The sequence below is a fragment of the Lissotriton vulgaris genome, chromosome 7 (genome assembly GCF_964263255.1).
Source record: "Lissotriton vulgaris chromosome 7, aLisVul1.2, whole genome shotgun sequence".
Lineage (NCBI taxonomy): Eukaryota > Metazoa > Chordata > Amphibia > Caudata > Salamandridae > Lissotriton > Lissotriton vulgaris.
In genome coordinates this window covers 1563528155-1563544550 of record NC_141695.1, presented here as the reverse complement: position 1 = coordinate 1563544550, position 16396 = coordinate 1563528155, and the positions used below count along the sequence as shown (strand labels likewise).

At 50.2% G+C, this 16396-nt stretch overlaps 1 protein-coding gene across 1 annotated transcript in view; it reads right to left on the bottom strand.

The window, feature by feature from the left end:
• The window catches only part of DPM1 (dolichyl-phosphate mannosyltransferase subunit 1, catalytic), a 135168-nt gene that overhangs the window by 69741 nt on the left and 49031 nt on the right, over window positions 1–16396 (bottom strand). The window contains exon 2 of the mRNA XM_086932457.1: window positions 3528–3627. Within this exon, the coding sequence (XP_086788583.1) occupies window positions 3528–3627 (100 nt within the window). The remainder of the gene's footprint in view (window positions 1–3527; window positions 3628–16396) is intronic.

Sequence of the window (16396 nt, the reverse complement as noted above, 5' to 3'; positions counted from 1 at the left end):
ACTCGTTAATCCTGTAAAGCGCTCTGATACCCTAACGGGCCAAGTTCATGCTCTATAAAACAAACAATTAAGTAAAATAAATAGATGGAATACTGGAGATTTCTCAAGCGAAACACCTGGGTTTTTAAGAATTGTACTTGGGTTATATACATTTATATTGTGCCAGTGAAAATGTAAGTGGTCCAGTAGAACAAGTGTACTAATAAACACGGATTCACTAACTTAATTACTACAGTACAAAGGTGTTATAACCACAGAAGAGCATAATTGACTTGAGGAAAGATTGGTTAATGTCCCAGAGATTTCAATTCAGAAATACTTTACAGAAAACAACTCACAAAGCCTAGTTGTTGTGATTTTACCTCACTCTACAGATTTGACCTCTTCTGTACTTGGGTACTACACAGGAAACCATTATGAAAAACAAACATGCAGATCTGTTTAATATTTATTAGCACTGTTTAAGAAGAGGAACATCATGGCTAATTTTTGGCTTCCACTCTCATGATTCATTGTCCCTCCTCACATTCAGCAATGGTAATATAAAGCATATTACGTGATGCACATATCAATATATATTATACATTCATAGACACATACATCTATTCACAAACAAATGAGTGTTTGGAAGTAGCATCAGGCGCTTTCTTATGAATAGATCATGAGGAGCTGGGGTATGCGACGGTATAGTTCAGTAGAGTTGAATATATGCCGTTGATATCCATGCAAAATACATGCATTATCGGCAGGATATGTGTCTGAATTACAGCAATTCAGCTTTTCCTCTTTCAAAGTGGAAAAAGGAGTACAGCTGGATTGGTTAATACAAATTCTGTTATTTGCAGACCTGCATGTGCGACATGGTGTGGTTGTATGAACTCCCTGTGTAATGCATCGCAAACGTGTCTTGGGTCCAGGCAAGCTTGTTTGCAAAACTTGGTAGCTGTGGCTTCAAGCAATCTGGCTTTGTGAAAGGAACAAGTGCAAAGCACCTACAACCGTTGGATAGGAAAGAAATGCGACACAAAGGAATTTCAACTCCAATATATTAACATAGCTCATTGTATACAATGGAGACACCAAAATGAACGATATCCACTGGAGGGTTTCAGAGAGATAAATTATCAAGCAAATAAATCACAGTTTTTCATTAAAATTGTAAACAAGCACTGGCAACTCCTGTTGTTACTTGCAAAACTTTTGTAAAGTTGAGCATGTCTACTTCAGTCCGATCTGGGCGACCAACCCCAGCAGGGAGCGAGTCATCGGCACTAATGAGGCTTGGTAGGACAGTTACCTCGCAGCCAAAAGCAGTCTCCAGTCTAGTTTTAAGTTCTATTGCCGAAAAGCCAGAGACATCAATTAAGTGGTCCTGATGCATAGGATACAAGATGCTCATCCAGTGAAAATGATCTTCCTGGGGCCACCCATCGGCCCATGAACATGGTGGAGCAACTTTGGCCACAGAGGTTGATGCCCCTCGAAGATCGGTTGAAGTCCAGCCATAAGACTGTTTCCACTGGTCTACTGGTCTCTGGTTATAGCAAAACCAGCGGTTCCCCTTAACTCAGGCTCGTGTCCATCTTGGACGACGAAACTACACTCCAATTTGTCTACTGGGTCCAGCAGGCTCAGGTGATACTTTTGAGAGTTGAGACTGGAAAGCCAAGGCTGCACTTCGGTGGTCAGGCAAACTCGGCTACCAACTCGCCAAGGCAGCTTCTTTAACTTGTGTGGTGCTGTAGCTGTAACAGGAAGTCAGACAACTGACTTTGGAGTCACTCCATCTGTCTGTGTCTCGGGGATGACTCTTCATCAAGCAGGGCACCACAGGTAAGGTAGTCTCTTTGCCAGCTCAAGGATCAGCGATGCAGTCCAGGTTTTGATTCAGCCCCTCTCTGCCGGGTCCAGAAAATATCAGGGCAGTCCTCCCCAGTTCTCTGTCCAATGTAGGCGAGATCTGAATGCAAGGGGTGCCACTTCTATGCCCAGAAAATGACCTTGGGGGATGCAGCAACTACTAGTCAATAGGTTACCAGGTCTCCTCCCGCCTAATGAAGACTTCCTGCAAAGTGTGGCATCTAGTACTCCCAAGATGGCTGAAACCCTCTCTCAGTGTGTGGATCATGGAAGCCCATCCCAGAGGTGTGACTACCTTAGGGCTACACGTCTGGGAAAACTGGTTTGGCAACTATAATCGATTTTTAAAGGATAAAAAGGGAAAGGGAAAAACAAGCTTATATGGTATGCATACATCAAGGCAAGCACAAGTATACATCAAGGCAAGCACAACCTGACTGACTGAATGACAATGGGAATGATTGCATGTATAACAGCAGAGTTGATATTTTAGGACCTTCCCCTGGAACCTAGTGTAAGAAAGGTAGAGGAAAGTGAGGGAGGGGGTAGATGGGGGGAGGGGGCACAGGCACAGTACAAGAAGAAATCAGTTCCAGTGTCTCGGGTCTATTTTGAGTTGCCACAGGCTAAGTCAATGGCGCAGGTGAAACTAATTTGCCCATGAGGACTGTAGGGATCAGCTGGAGGCCTGATTGCAGTCTGGAGAGCTCAGAGGAGCCCAGAAGTACTTAGGTCCAGATCAATTTGGCATTAGTTCCCAATATGTCCCCAGCTGCTCCTGACAATATACTGCATTTTACAGCCAGCTCTTGAATTGAGGGACTGGGTGTCTCCCCCAGAGGATGGCTAGCCTGAGCTTAGCCAGAAGGAGAAGCACAGCTGTTAGTCGTTGGCACTACGGCTAACTGTACTTTACATATTACAGTGGTGCCACTAGGCGGAGTGGGGGTGGGGGGATATTGCAGATGGGGGCAAAGTAGTGCAGGCCCCTTGCGTCACCCGACAGACCATTTCTATATAATTGGGCAGGGGTTCAATACGTCCTTTGGTATAAGATAAGACCACTGGATTGAGTACAACAGTAGCACCACAGTTCCTCAGTTAGAGTTATATCTGCCTCCCAGATGGATTGGGCTTCCAGGTTATATATAGGGGATTCCTCCTGCATTATAGGGTAGAGGCGAATAATAAGCTTACGGAGGGATGGGTTTATAATCAGCGCCTCTACTGTATGGAGTGTGGGAGGAGCTGTTGGGAAGGTGTTTCATAGGGGTGTGGAAAACAGCACAGAGTTGGTGATACAAGAGGAAATTAGGAGAGTACATTAAAAGCATCTATGCTTGTAAACTCTGCAACGTGATCAATCTGAAAACTATTTTAATTGTCTGCTTTTACGTTATTCATGACAAAAAAGGAAATATACATTGAGTTAAACATACTGTCAACTTCTATAAATAATCATAAACATTTATTTAACATTCTTTTCATTAAATGAAATTCAACTCTCGCCTCTGGAGGACTATATAGTCCTCACTCTGGCAGGACTGAATTGTAGCAATATCATCCAAAACATGTGTTTGATATTTAAACAAACGATAATCTGTCAACTGTGTACATATTTCTGAAGCACACCCTCTAGTACATTCACATAGTAAACTGGAACTCACAATTTTATCAGAGCCATATATCTTTTCCAATTGTTGTGCAACTTCTAGTGTACCATCTGGGCTTCCGTCATCTATGATAATGATCTCGTAGTCATGTCCACTAAAAAACAAAATTAAAAAAACATAAGAATGTAGCCTCAAAATCCAGAGTGAGCAATGCTTTTAATATTTGGGAGCAAGAGAAGAACTTTACACCTCCTGCCTCCTCCCTAATAAGTAATCGACATACTTTTCTCCATCATAAAAGCATGAACTGTGCAGCACTATAGACAAATACGGTCTTCCTACCTTCCCATGGATTGATAGTGCTAACTTGCTCTTTGATTCCATGGAAACTGACTGCTACAACTTTATCAAATATTTTAATTTCAAATGTCAGTATGGATATCAGCCTATATGAGTTCCTCTTAGTCAAAGGTTTCCCATCTTTATTTATTAACACTAATGTCAACAGTCTCAAATCATATGGGAATCAGGCTCCCTTCTAGCCACTTCAAACTTTCAACATGAGATGGTCTACCATTTTGCTGGATAACCATTTAAAGAAAAAACAAACTGACCGTTTTCAGTTATGTGCCACACTTCATTCCGTGCTTTCCGTAGTTTACAATGGAATTAAATATTGGTGGTCAGTCTCTTTCTTAGTGCTCCTAAATTTAACAGAAATGGGGCAGCAGCTTTTAAGATGGAAAGGGAGAAAGAACGGATGGCGTTGGCCCATATAATCTTCCCTCCCTTTCTCCCATTTTTCTTCAACTCAATATTACCTTACTGACAATATTTCCTCACCTCTTTCGAACCTCCTGTCGTCCTTTCCTTTACCTTTAGAGTCTCTGTGGGCCATTTTAGCTGTGATCCTTCCAAGGTTGATAAACCACCCTTAATTGACTTGGCTTAATGCTCGCACCACCAGATTGCAGCCCTTCAAATTCCTGGTATGCAACATGCAAACATCTGCTTTCTGCTAAATGTACTGTATACCAGCTATGCAGTAATTTGCTAGAGCGGCATTTTCAAGTTAAACAGTAGCTCATTGACATCTGTGCTTATGAGTAGATGGTCAGAGTTTCCTGAATAAGGTCTGGTGCATCCATCCTGAACCTGCAGAGTTGGCGAAGGATCAGTGCTAATGGAACTATAGAGTGGAGTCAAACGGGTTGGAAGCCCATCCACCAGAGGTTGAGTGACTGCTCCATCAAGCTGCAAGATACTCTCAATGTTTTTTTTAACCTGGGTTTTAAGTTCCTCTTAAACCTTGAAAGATGCAATGTTCAGTTGTGTTGTGTGTCACCAATGTGTGTAAAATTCGTGGTATATAAAGAGACATACACAGCATGGTCAGGAAGGAGCACTGCCAACAAGCTGAAATGTGGATTGATGCTGTCTGCGGCGGGAACTACACACCTGTTACTACTTACCTAATTTTCTGCATCCCATTAAACTGTGGAGGTTCTCTATCTTAGTACAGAGGTCTTGAAATGTTTTAATCTGAGCCCCCCTATCCAAAATATTTTGAAATCGGACCCACCTCCAAAACGTTATGAAAATAATTTCAGGGCTGAGTGCAGTAAGTGGGGCATATGAAATCATATGAGATCATTTCACGGATACTTTTTTAGAATCACATAAGCCACACTAAAATGTGAGACTTATAAATAAAACACATTATGAACCTGAAATAGACAAAAACACTGCTCCCATTTTTAGGGGTCTTGTTAATCCCATCACACTCCTGGCACCAATGCAATTGCACCTTCTACACTAATGATAGCAGCAGCCAGGGCGGAGCCAGCCGCCATACCGTGAGCAGCTTTGAGCCACAGCTCCTCCATGACCCACACGACCCCAATCCCTTCCAGGCCACCACACCCAGAACCGACCAGCGTCCTGGGTGCCCCAAGCCAATAGAGTTGTTGCGAGAACAGAGGGACCAGAAAAGAGCTGCGCAGTATCCGATAGCCCTGGTGGCCCACTTCCGACGCGTTCCCAAGATGGCGGCTCTGTAGTCTAGTGAAGATTGCAAAGCGGTGTCCGAAGACAAGCATGTGGTGGGTGGTGAGCTCTATTGCGACACAGTTTGTGTGGAGGACAGGAGCGTGGCGACCCTCTCCCCCCATTTATAATTTTCTCAGACCCGGTGGGGGCCCGAACTGATCTTGGCAGACCCTCCCCACTGGCCATAGCCAGCGGCGAACCTCTGCATGGGGTATATACCAGGGTGAGGCAGTGGTGTGGAAGCCTCCTCCAGTGAAAGCAGCATAACTAGGAGCCTCGGCTTGGTACTGGCAGATTTCCCTCCTATAGCTGTATAAAGGGCAACTCGGCCATGGGCACTGCCGGCCCACCTGCCACCACTTTGGGGCCAGACCTGGTAATCTTCTGGCCGTAGCAACGTCTGACCTGCCCAGAGATAACCAGCCTCTGGATTGCGTTGTGGGGGGCTGTCCCTGGTACTGCCTGACGAGGAGCGCAGCAGCAGACTTCGGTGACTGTCCGTGACAGGCAGGTCCTCTGGATACAGTTGTTCCACAAGGAAGACTTCCACCTTTGTTTATACCTTCTGACGCTATGGATTTTTGGGGAGCAGGGAAGTTTGCAGAACTGTAACTGCTGGTGACACTGGTTTTGGCTGCGAGTACTGATGTGTGTGGTGGGGGGGAGCCTAGCTCTGCTTTCCCTGCAAAAGACATGGGTTGTACACAGAGGACCAGAGATGATTCCCCACCGAGTGCCACACAATGAGAGGGGATCAAGCTGGGGGTCAAGGTGGGGCCATCTCTAACATGAGCACCTAGAGGGTAAGATTGACTCTATTGCTGTTGAGCTTGGCCTTATTCGTGAGGACTCTAAGAAGGTGGCTGGGAGGATGACGGCCTTAGAAGTGTCAGTTCAGGCTCTGGTCCCTAAGGTTCAGATCGCAGAGTGCCTTCTCATGGAACTGGTGGCACATACAAGGTGCCTAGACGCCCGGCTTGACTATCGGGAAGGGTGGGCCCCCTGCAACAATATCAGGGCCTATGTACTGCCGGAGGTTGTGGAGGGTAACATGTCAAGTCAAGTCAGTATATTTATATAGCGCGCTACATACCCAGAGGGTCTCAAGGCGCTTGAAGAAGGGTGGGGAATTACTTGTCAAATATCCACGTTTTAAGTTGCTTTCTGAATGCTAGGTGGTTCTGAGTAAGGCGAAGGTGAGTGGGAAGTGAGTTCCAGGTTTTAGCTGCCAGGTTGCTCGACCTTCTGACGCTATGGATTTTTGGGGAGCAGGGAAGTTTGCAGAACTGTAACTGCTGGTGACACTGGTTTTGGCTGCGAGTACTGATGTGTGTGGTGGGGGGGAGCCTAGCTCTCCTTTCCCTGCAAAAGACATGGGTTGTACACATAGGACCAGAGATGATTCTATGTCAGGACCGGAGGCTTCAGATTATGCTATATCTTCCTTCGCTTTATTAACATAAAGACTCCACAGCAGCTTAGGAAAAGGGCACATATATGATAGTAACAAAAAATGCTTTAAGGCCTAAAGCATTTGACGGAACGTTCAACAGATCAAAACAACAACTCCCAAGAGTCTCTTTGTATAATGACAGTCCATAGTCCTTCCACTCTGTCCATCACCGCTATAAAACCGGCCTTCTCTTCCTCTTCCTCCTCTTTCTTCGCTGCTCCCGCAGCCAGATAAGTGCTTTTCATGTTTCTGTTATGTGTTTACTGATTGTATTATATGTACGATCGTTGGGGGACTCACTCCGTGGTTTATTTTCCATTGCAGAGTCCCCAGTCGCGGGAACGTTCCATCGTTCCTACGCGATCTTTCTTTCCCATTTGTGTGCGGTGAGTGAGTAAGCCGCCAGGGGGCGCCCTAACGTCTCGCCGACTCTTCGGCGCGCCTCCGCAGTTACAGGAGCCGCGCCGTGGAGTCTGCTTGCGCAGGAGCCAACCCTCGCGTACCCCTCTGACACCTGGTGCTCCGGGTCTGTACCTCCCTGTTCTGACGCCCCGTTGGGGTCTGTATTGCGGCGCTGACCGCGTAAAACACCTTCGGGTGAACTTTGTGCACCACTTTTGATCGTGTGTGGCTTGGCGCGCTTGAGGGGTGCGGAGACTCGGTCCCGGCGAGGAGAGTCTGCGCGCTGGGGGGTTGGTGCTGCCCCACCTGCCACGTCAGTTGGCCCACAAAGTGATCGCAGCCAGTTGGCCTGCCCATATCCGAGACTTATCTCGACTGCCGCCCTCCAGGGTGTCCCGGAATTTCCCCTGTGCTTCAGCATGGAAGGGGAGTACGAGGAAGACCCTTACTCCTACCTGCAGGACGATGAATTTTACCAGGCGGTGGATAATTTGATTTATCGCTGCGTGACGGAGGTGGTAGGGCCTATGGAGGACCGCCTCTCCGCCCGCATTGTGGAAGAATGCGCGAAGCTGGCGTCAGCGCATGTGCCTCCGACCCCCGAACTCCCGGGGACATCTGGCGGGTTGCCGCCCGCACCGAACAGGCCCTGTAGGGAAGGCCCGTCCTCGGAGGCCCAAGGGGTGGACAGGGGCGCGTTTGAGCGTCTACGGGACGCCTTCCTGGCGAAGGCGACGGCGGTGCCCTCTGCTCCCTTGGCGGATCCAGGGGCTTCAGGGGACGTGTCGACGGCCCCCGCTTCTCCTGTGTACGACTCTCCAGACACCGATGACGACAGAGAGTCGACCCGATCTTGGCTTCCGGCGTCCTCTGCCAAGGAGATGCCACGAGATGAGTCGGGCATGCTGGACCCGGACGAGATCGTCCACCCTCGCTCCGCGGCTTGGACACCGGGGGAGACGGTGGCGAAGTTTGTAGCGGGCAGGCTACGCAAACCGCTGGAGAAGGAGGCAAGGGGTTGCCTGCGTGGGGAATGCCCTAGACCGACCTTGGAGGGTAAGGTGGCCATGACCCCGGAGTTGGATGCCAAGATGGCCACCTTCTTGGCTAAATTTATGAAGGATCCCAGGAAGGGCATCGATCGGTCCTGGCGGGCCTGCCAGGATAAGCTGTTGGATGCGGTAGGGCCTGCCACGAAGATCCTCGATATGGCGGAGGAGGCGAAGGCAAATGGCACCGTCATTTCTCCGGAGGTGCTTTCTAATTGGGCCCAGAGGGTGATCGTGTTCTTGGGCAACGCCAACTGTGCACTGTCTACTGAGCGGCGGCGTTCGCTCTTGATTAAATTGGATCCGAAGTTGGGGGACCTGGCCTCGTCTGAGGCGGGTGCTGTTGCCCAGGGTGGCCTCTTTGGCGAGCCCTTTATCAGAGAGCTGGGCAAATTCGTGAACACGTTCACATCGCTGGACAAGGCTCAATCCGGCATTAAATGGGTGTTTCACCAACGTTTCTCCGGAGGGGCCGGTCGCGGTAGGGGCCGCGCGACCGGCCGTGGCCAGCAAGCCAACAATAAAGGACAAGGCTCCGGCAGAGGCCAATACCAGACCTCAGCAAACTTTAACAACTTCTACCCCACCAGAGGGCAGCGCTTCGGCGGCAGAGGGTTCAGGAAGAACTCTGGACAAGGAAATGCCTCCGGTAAGTGTACTCTGTTTGGATCAAGTTCCGATTGGGGGGAGGTTGGCAACCTTTTACGAGGAGTGGGAGTTGCTCACTGCCGACGCTTGGGTCTTGCAAACTGTACGTGGGTTCCACATAGAGTTCTACGACCGGCCCACGCAAGCGGTGCCCCCACGTCCAATGGTGTTTTCAGAGTCCGGCGCGCGGTTGATAGACGGAGAGGTCTCGGAACTGCTCCGCAAAGGGGCCATCCGCCTATCAACCCGCCATCCAAACGGTTTCCTCAGCAACGTCTTCATGGTGGACAAGACAGATGGGGGCAAAAGACCTGTGATCAATCTCAAAGAATTCAACGGGTGGTTGGTCTATCGACATTTCAAGATGGAGGGTATCCACCTCCTTCGAGACGTACTCCTCCCTCGGGATTGGATGGTGAGACTGGATCTCAAGGATGCCTATTTGGTCGCCCCATCCACCCCCCGCATCGTCGTTTCCTTCAGTTTATATGGAACGACAGGGTGTTCGAGTTCGCCGCGCTACCGTTCGGTCTGTCGTCGGCCCCCTGGTGCTTCACGAAAGTGCTCCACCCGGTAGTGGAGTTTCTCAGGAGTCAGGGGGTCCGAATGTTGGTGTACTTAGACGACATCCTCCTCATGGGGCAGTGCCCGGAGGCGTTGGCGGGCCAGCTTCGGCAGGCCGTGCACCTTCTTCAGAGACTGGGGTTCGTTATCAACGGCTCCAAGTCGGTTTTGGTTCCCACTCAGAGGATTATCTTCCTGGGTTTCGTAGTGGACTCGGTGCAGGCTGTCTTGAGCCTGCCGGGTCGGAAAGTCGCGAAAATACGACACCTGCTCCGGCAGACGATCGCCAAAGATCGCACTTCTTTGCGCCATATCGCCAAGGTGGTAGGACTTCTGTCGTCCTCCATCCAAGCGATTTTCCCAGGCCCCCTGCATTACAGGGCGCTCCAACGCCTGAAGGCGCAACACCTACGTCGTGGAATGAGCTACGATCAGTGGGTTCCCCTCACGGAAGAAGTGAAGGAGGAAACGTCTTGGTGGCTGTCTCACATGGAGGCATGGAATGGTCGGGCGATCTTCGGATCGGCCCCGGACCTAGTCATAGAGTCCGATGCCAGCAGGTCGGGCTGGGGCGCCCGGTGCGGGGATTTTTCCACCGGCGGCGCCTGGTCTTCAGAAGAACAACGATTGCATATCAACTGTTTGGAGCTCCTGGCGGGCTCCTTCGCAGTCCGTTGTTGGACCAAGGATTCGGTCAAGGCCTGTGTCCTTTTACGGATGGACAATGTTTCGGCGGTTCGTTATGTGAACCATCTAGGAGGCCCTCGTTCCCGCGCTTTGGCGGATCTGGCGAAGGACTTCTGGGACTACTGCCTGTCGCGTCACATTGCGGTGACGGCAGAATATCTACCGGGTCAGGCCAACCAGGTAGCGGATTGGCACTCCAGACACCTCAGGGACGCCAGTCAGTGGAAACTGGATCCGGAGGTCTTCTGGTGGTTACAGACTCTCTGGGGTCCGTTTTCAGTGGACCTGTTTGCATCCCGTCTCGACCACCAGCTGCCGCGTTTTTTCAGCTGGAGGCCGGACCCTCTGGCGGAGGCCACGGACGCCTTTCTACAGGATTGGAGTCGGGAACAGCCGTTTGCGTTTCCCCCGTTCTCCATGATAATGCGAGCGGCGGCCCTAATACGCCGCCAAGGAGCGGAGTTGGTGTTGGTTACACCGCTCTGGAGGTCTCAAGTGTGGTTTCCGGTTCTTCTGGAACTTTCTTGGGATTTTCCAATCCTACTCCCCCTGTTTCCTCTGCTCCTGACAAATCCGGATCGGGAACCGCATCCTCTCATCGCGCAGAGCTCTCTCCGCCTCGTGGCATGGAGGCTCTCGGGAGACGCTGGTCGCTCCCAGGCCTTTCGGGGTCTGCTGAACACTTGCTCTCCAAAGCATGGGCCGATAGTACGACGAAGCGCTACAGATCCGCTTGGCTTAAGTGGATGCGTTGGTGTCTACGAAGGGATTTGGATCCCTTGGTCGCAGGCCTCGTTCCCGTGCTGAATTTCCTGGCTCACCTAGCCGACAAGGGCTTGGCTTATAGAACGATCAATGCTATTCGATCGGCGATTTCGGCGGGCCATGACAACATCGATGGCCACCCAGTTGGGGAGCATCCTTTTGTTTGCCGGCTTCTGCGGGCTATTCGTCTCGCGTTGCCTCCTGAACCCAGGTACTCCGTCCTTTGGGACGTCAATTTGGTTCTGAACTTGTTCTTGTCCTGGCCAGCCAATTCCTATCTGTCTCTTAAGGAACTGTCGGCAAAGTTAGCCATGTTGCTATGTTTGATTTCTTGTAGACGCGTCTCTGACGTGCGCGCGCTGGATATATCTGCACGCATTTTTTCCCCGGATGGGGTAACTTTTACCGTGGGCCGACGCACCAAAACGTCGTCGCGATCCATTTCCTATCCAGCTTTTCTTGACACTCCTAAGTTGTGTGTTGTGCAATGCCTCAAAGCATATGAGGATCTGACCTTGGATTTGCGCCCCCCGGGCGAACGTCATTGTTGATTGCTCTGCGGAAGCCACACAAAGCTGTCTCCTCCCCCACTATTGCTCGGTGGGTGCGGTGGGTCATGCAAGAAGCAGGCATCAATACTACTCTCTTTGGAGCACATTCTGCCAGAGGGGCCATGGCCTCTAAGGCGTTCTCGGTGGGTGCTCGCTTGGAGGACCTAATGCGAGCGGCGGATTGGTCCTCGGATTCCACCTTTAAGAGGTTTTATTTTAAGCCGGTGGTGGATTTGGCCCAGTTGGTGGTAAGTAAGCTTTAAACTAGCATAATCTGAAGCCTCCGGTCCTGACATAGAATCGAAATTTGCCTAGCTTACGTAACGGTAAGTTTCAATTCTATTAAGGACACGGAGGCGAGGATTATCCCACCCAGGCTACACAGTGGTGTCTCTACCCACCCGTATGGCAGTAAGTAAAGCGTTTTCCTTTACATTGTCTGTGCTGTATTAGTCACTGAATGCTCCTCGCCTTATTGTTGCATTCCTGGGCCACCTCGCTTACGCTGTTTCTTTTTCGACAGGCAACGAGGGTGCTAAGCAGGATCCATGAGGTTCAGGCGTGATCTGCGCGAAGAAAGAGGAGGAAGAGGAAGAGAAGGCCGGTTTTATAGCGGTGATGGACAGAGTGGAAGGACTATGGACTGTCATTATACAAAGAGACTCTTGGGAGTTGTTGTTTTGATCTGTTGAACGTTCCGTCAAATGCTTTAGGCCTTAAAGCATTTTTTGTTACTATCATATATCTTTTCCTAAGCTGCTGTGGAGTCTTTATGTTAATAAAGCGAAGGAAGATATAGCATAATCCTCGCCTCCGTGTCCTTAATAGAATTGAAACTTACCGTTACGTAAGCTAGGCAAATTTTGATTCCCCACCGAGTGCCACACAATGAGAGGGGATCAAGCTGGGGGGCAAGGTGGGGCCATCTCTAACATGAGCACCTAGAGGGTAAGATTGACTCTATTGCTGTTGAGCTTGGCCTTATTCGTGAGGACTCTAAGAAGGTGGCTGGGAGGATGACGGCCTTAGAAGTGTCAGTTCAGGCTCTGGTCCCTAAGGTTCAGATCGCAGAGTGCCTTCTCATGGAACTGGTGGCACATACAAGGTGCCTAGACGCCCGGCTTGACTATCGGGAAGGGTGGGCCCCCTGCAACAATATCAGGGCCTATGTACTGCCGGAGGTTGTGGAGGGTAACATGTCAAGTCAAGTCAGTATATTTATATAGCGCGCTACATACCCAGAGGGTCTCAAGGCGCTTGAAGAAGGGTGGGGAATTACTTGTCAAATATCCACGTTTTAAGTTGCTTTCTGAATGCTAGGTGGTTCTGAGTAAGGTGAGTGGGAAGTGAGTTCCAAGTTTTAGCTGCTCGATTTCCAGGAGGACTGGCTCCAGGTGGTTGTGGCCCCGGAAGGATTTTCTAGATTCTATGCTTTGGACCGGGCGCACAGGGTCCCCGTCTCTCCTGCAAAACCCAGGGCCCCAACCCGTTTGGTGGTGGCCCATCTCCATAATTTTCAGTACAGGAATTTCCTTCTGTAGAAGGCCCGCCCCATGGCCCCTATGCGGTGAAAAATGCCATGATTTCAGTATATCCGGATGTAATCCTCCAGGTGCAAACACAGCACACCTCGTTCCTCCCCATTAAGAGACGGCTCTTTGAACTGGGGATACCTTATTCTTTGCTCTTTCCCCAGCCCACTTGAGAATGCAAGCAGACGACAAGACTCATTTCTTCCTGGATCCTGCCTTGCTCGAAAGCTATAATAAGGAGACATGCACCCACAGTCAGCGATCCTCCGCTGATCAGCATGTCAGAGATGTGGAGGATCTCGATGCTGGGGTGCACACCGACCGACCAAGCAGCAAGAGGCTGAGGAACAAACGAGGACGTTGGAGATGTCAGCCTCCCTGCGCTCTGGCAGGAGCTCCCCCACTCCCCGACACACGTTTGTGCACGGGGGGGGGGGACAGTCTGCCTCGAGCCTGGTGAGCTCCACGTTGCCTAGATTAGAGTGCACTCTCCAGGGGGTTACCGTGGGTATGGGGAACCACATCATTTGATCTCCTATACGGGGCTGAGCGGCATCTTCTACTACTGTGCTGTGGAGACTGCATTGTATTTGTCCTTTTTGAGTTTTCCAACATGGACTTGGTTGGCCCTTGCTGCTCTGTTTCTAGGCCATTACTTTGTTTGGCCAGGATGTACACATGTCTCAGTCTGGGGTTGGTGGGGGCTGTGGGCGTTTATTTTGTGGTTGTTTTTCATGTTGGAACTGTGTGTGGTTTGTTCTTGGCAGGTGTGCATATAATATATGGCTGACGGTTGGGGCTCTGATGGGGGTGCCCGGTGGAGTGCCCCTAACCCTCACAAGGTTGTCGGAATGGCTGATCTACTCCATTTGATAACCTGGAATGTACGGGAACTGTCCACATTATCCAACTGCTATCATGTGCTAGCTTACTTAAAACAGAGGGCGGCGCAGGTTTCATTCCTACAGGAGACTCACTTGTCAGATGCAGATGTCAAAGTATTTCACAACAGACAGCGGGCAATTATATTGCACAGCTTACTTCGTGTTTGGGATGGGGGCCTTCATGTGGATCAGATTGGGGGTGCCTTTCCAGTTGCACAAGGTAGTTATTGGCTCAGAGGGTAGATATGTTTCTGTGTTGGGATGACTGGATGGTAGGGACACTGCACTACTCTATGTATACACTCCTAACACTGACCAACCTTCATTTCTGAATGGTCTGATGCTCCTTTTACCTTTCATGTGATCGTATGAGTGAATAGTGGAGGGAGACTAATAGTGTCACAGATGTCAATTTGGACAGATCCCACACCTCGTTGCACTTGGCGCTGGCGGCTAAACTGGCAAATGCCTACTGCACTTGGTTGCAGCAATGGGGCTGGTTGAGGAACCCTGGGCGGGTGTGTATTGGTTTCACTCTGGTCTGCATGACCAGGAGGTGCCGTTGGAAAAGGTACTTGGGTGTGCTGGTAGCATGTGAGAGAGTGATAGACACGGAGCATCGAGTATGGATATATTCTGACCCTTACCCTCTGTTATGCTTCTTACAGGTGGTCTCCGTGTAGATACTGCACACCCACACATTGCGGTTGGACCCACCACTGGTGGAGGACCAGGAATTCGCTTGCATTGTAGTGACCGATCACTGATCTTTGGCTCGATAATGAAGGCACAGCATAGTCAGTGGGGGTTGAATGAGAGGCCTTTGAAGTGGTTGTGCACGGTTACTGCATCTCTAACAAGGTGGGGGTGCGTGCCCAATTGTACTTAGATATTTCCCTGCAAGAGTTGGTCCTCATTGGCTTCCCGTTGGAATTAAGTGAGAGGCCAGCTGGCTGAGAATGAATGCTCGCTGAAAGAGAGAAGATGTTCACGCTGGTGCATCAATAGGACTGTAGGGCATACACAGCAAGACCTCATGCGGAAAGAGACAAATCGGGGAGCATAATAGTTTGGTTCCTCCGGGAAGAGACTGGGGGACACACTATCCTCCCAGTTAAAGACTCTGCAGACCAACTTCTGTTTATGCATGTGTGTTCCTGCACTGCTACTGCATGCTGAATGCGGCGGGAGTGGCAGTTAATAAGTCAGACATTCAGCGTTATGTTGCAGACACTTCCCGACTGGCTCTGGACCCGCGCATAGCTGAATGGCTAGTAGCCAAGACGCTGTGCAGGGAGGGCTGAATCAGACATGGTTTTAATGTTGAATCCTGGATGGAGCAAGATGGCAGAGCGAAGCTTGCGGCATAAGGACACCGACCCCTTCTGAGCAGCCTCTAGGACTAAAATCAACGACGGCTTGCTGGAGGTTACTGCTACTTACCTCCTTTGATCTTGTCCATGACTGATGGAACCTCAGCATGGTGGGAGCTGCTGACTTGCTTTGGGTTGGCTGGACGGTGCAAGCGACAGAACTGTGGTCGCTGACTGCAGCTGCTGGTCGGAGCAGGACGGTGGGGGGGGGCTCATCTCCTGCCCTCTGCTCCTGGGGGACGTTATGGATGATCATGAGGCAGCTCTCTCAGCTGCAGGAGGCAGTGGTCTATGGCTCAGCAGGACAAGGAGGTTGACATCTGGCCCAACAGGAACCAGTGACTGATAACCACTACCTGGCAGTAACAGAAGGCTTGATGGTCTCTGCAGCATGGAGCAGCAGGAGTACTGACAACACTCAGAAACTCATATCCTCAGCTCATGCCCCACTCTTACCTGCTGAGGCTTCAATTACAATTATCTGACTCTAGGAATCTGTCTGACGCAGATAGAGAGACTTGTGCGACTGGGAATACAGGTGCTGTGGAGTGCCCTAAAAATCAACGTCTTCCAGAGCCAGAAGTAAACAATTGGTATCAAGTATCAGTGGATCAGTTGCTACGAATGGCTTTACCAGAACTTCCTTTATGGCAGAGCTTGTGACGATTCCTTCTTCAAAGGGGTTTGCGATCCTACAACATCGGCCTCCGCATCGGATGAAGAGATCCTGTTCGACCCCCAACGGTACTGAGCTTACCCCCAAAATATCACTCTCTGAGTCTCAGAGATGGTCACCTCTTCAACCGCTCTCTCAGCTGTCACTACCACTTGGGATGCTCCAGCCGGGAGCCAGTATCCAATGAGTGCAGATTCCAATCGGCTGGATCTCCAACATTAGCTGTGATTTTTTATTTTTTACAGCAGCACCGGGAGGAGTACCGAAGGGATTCTCTGTCGCTTAAAGAA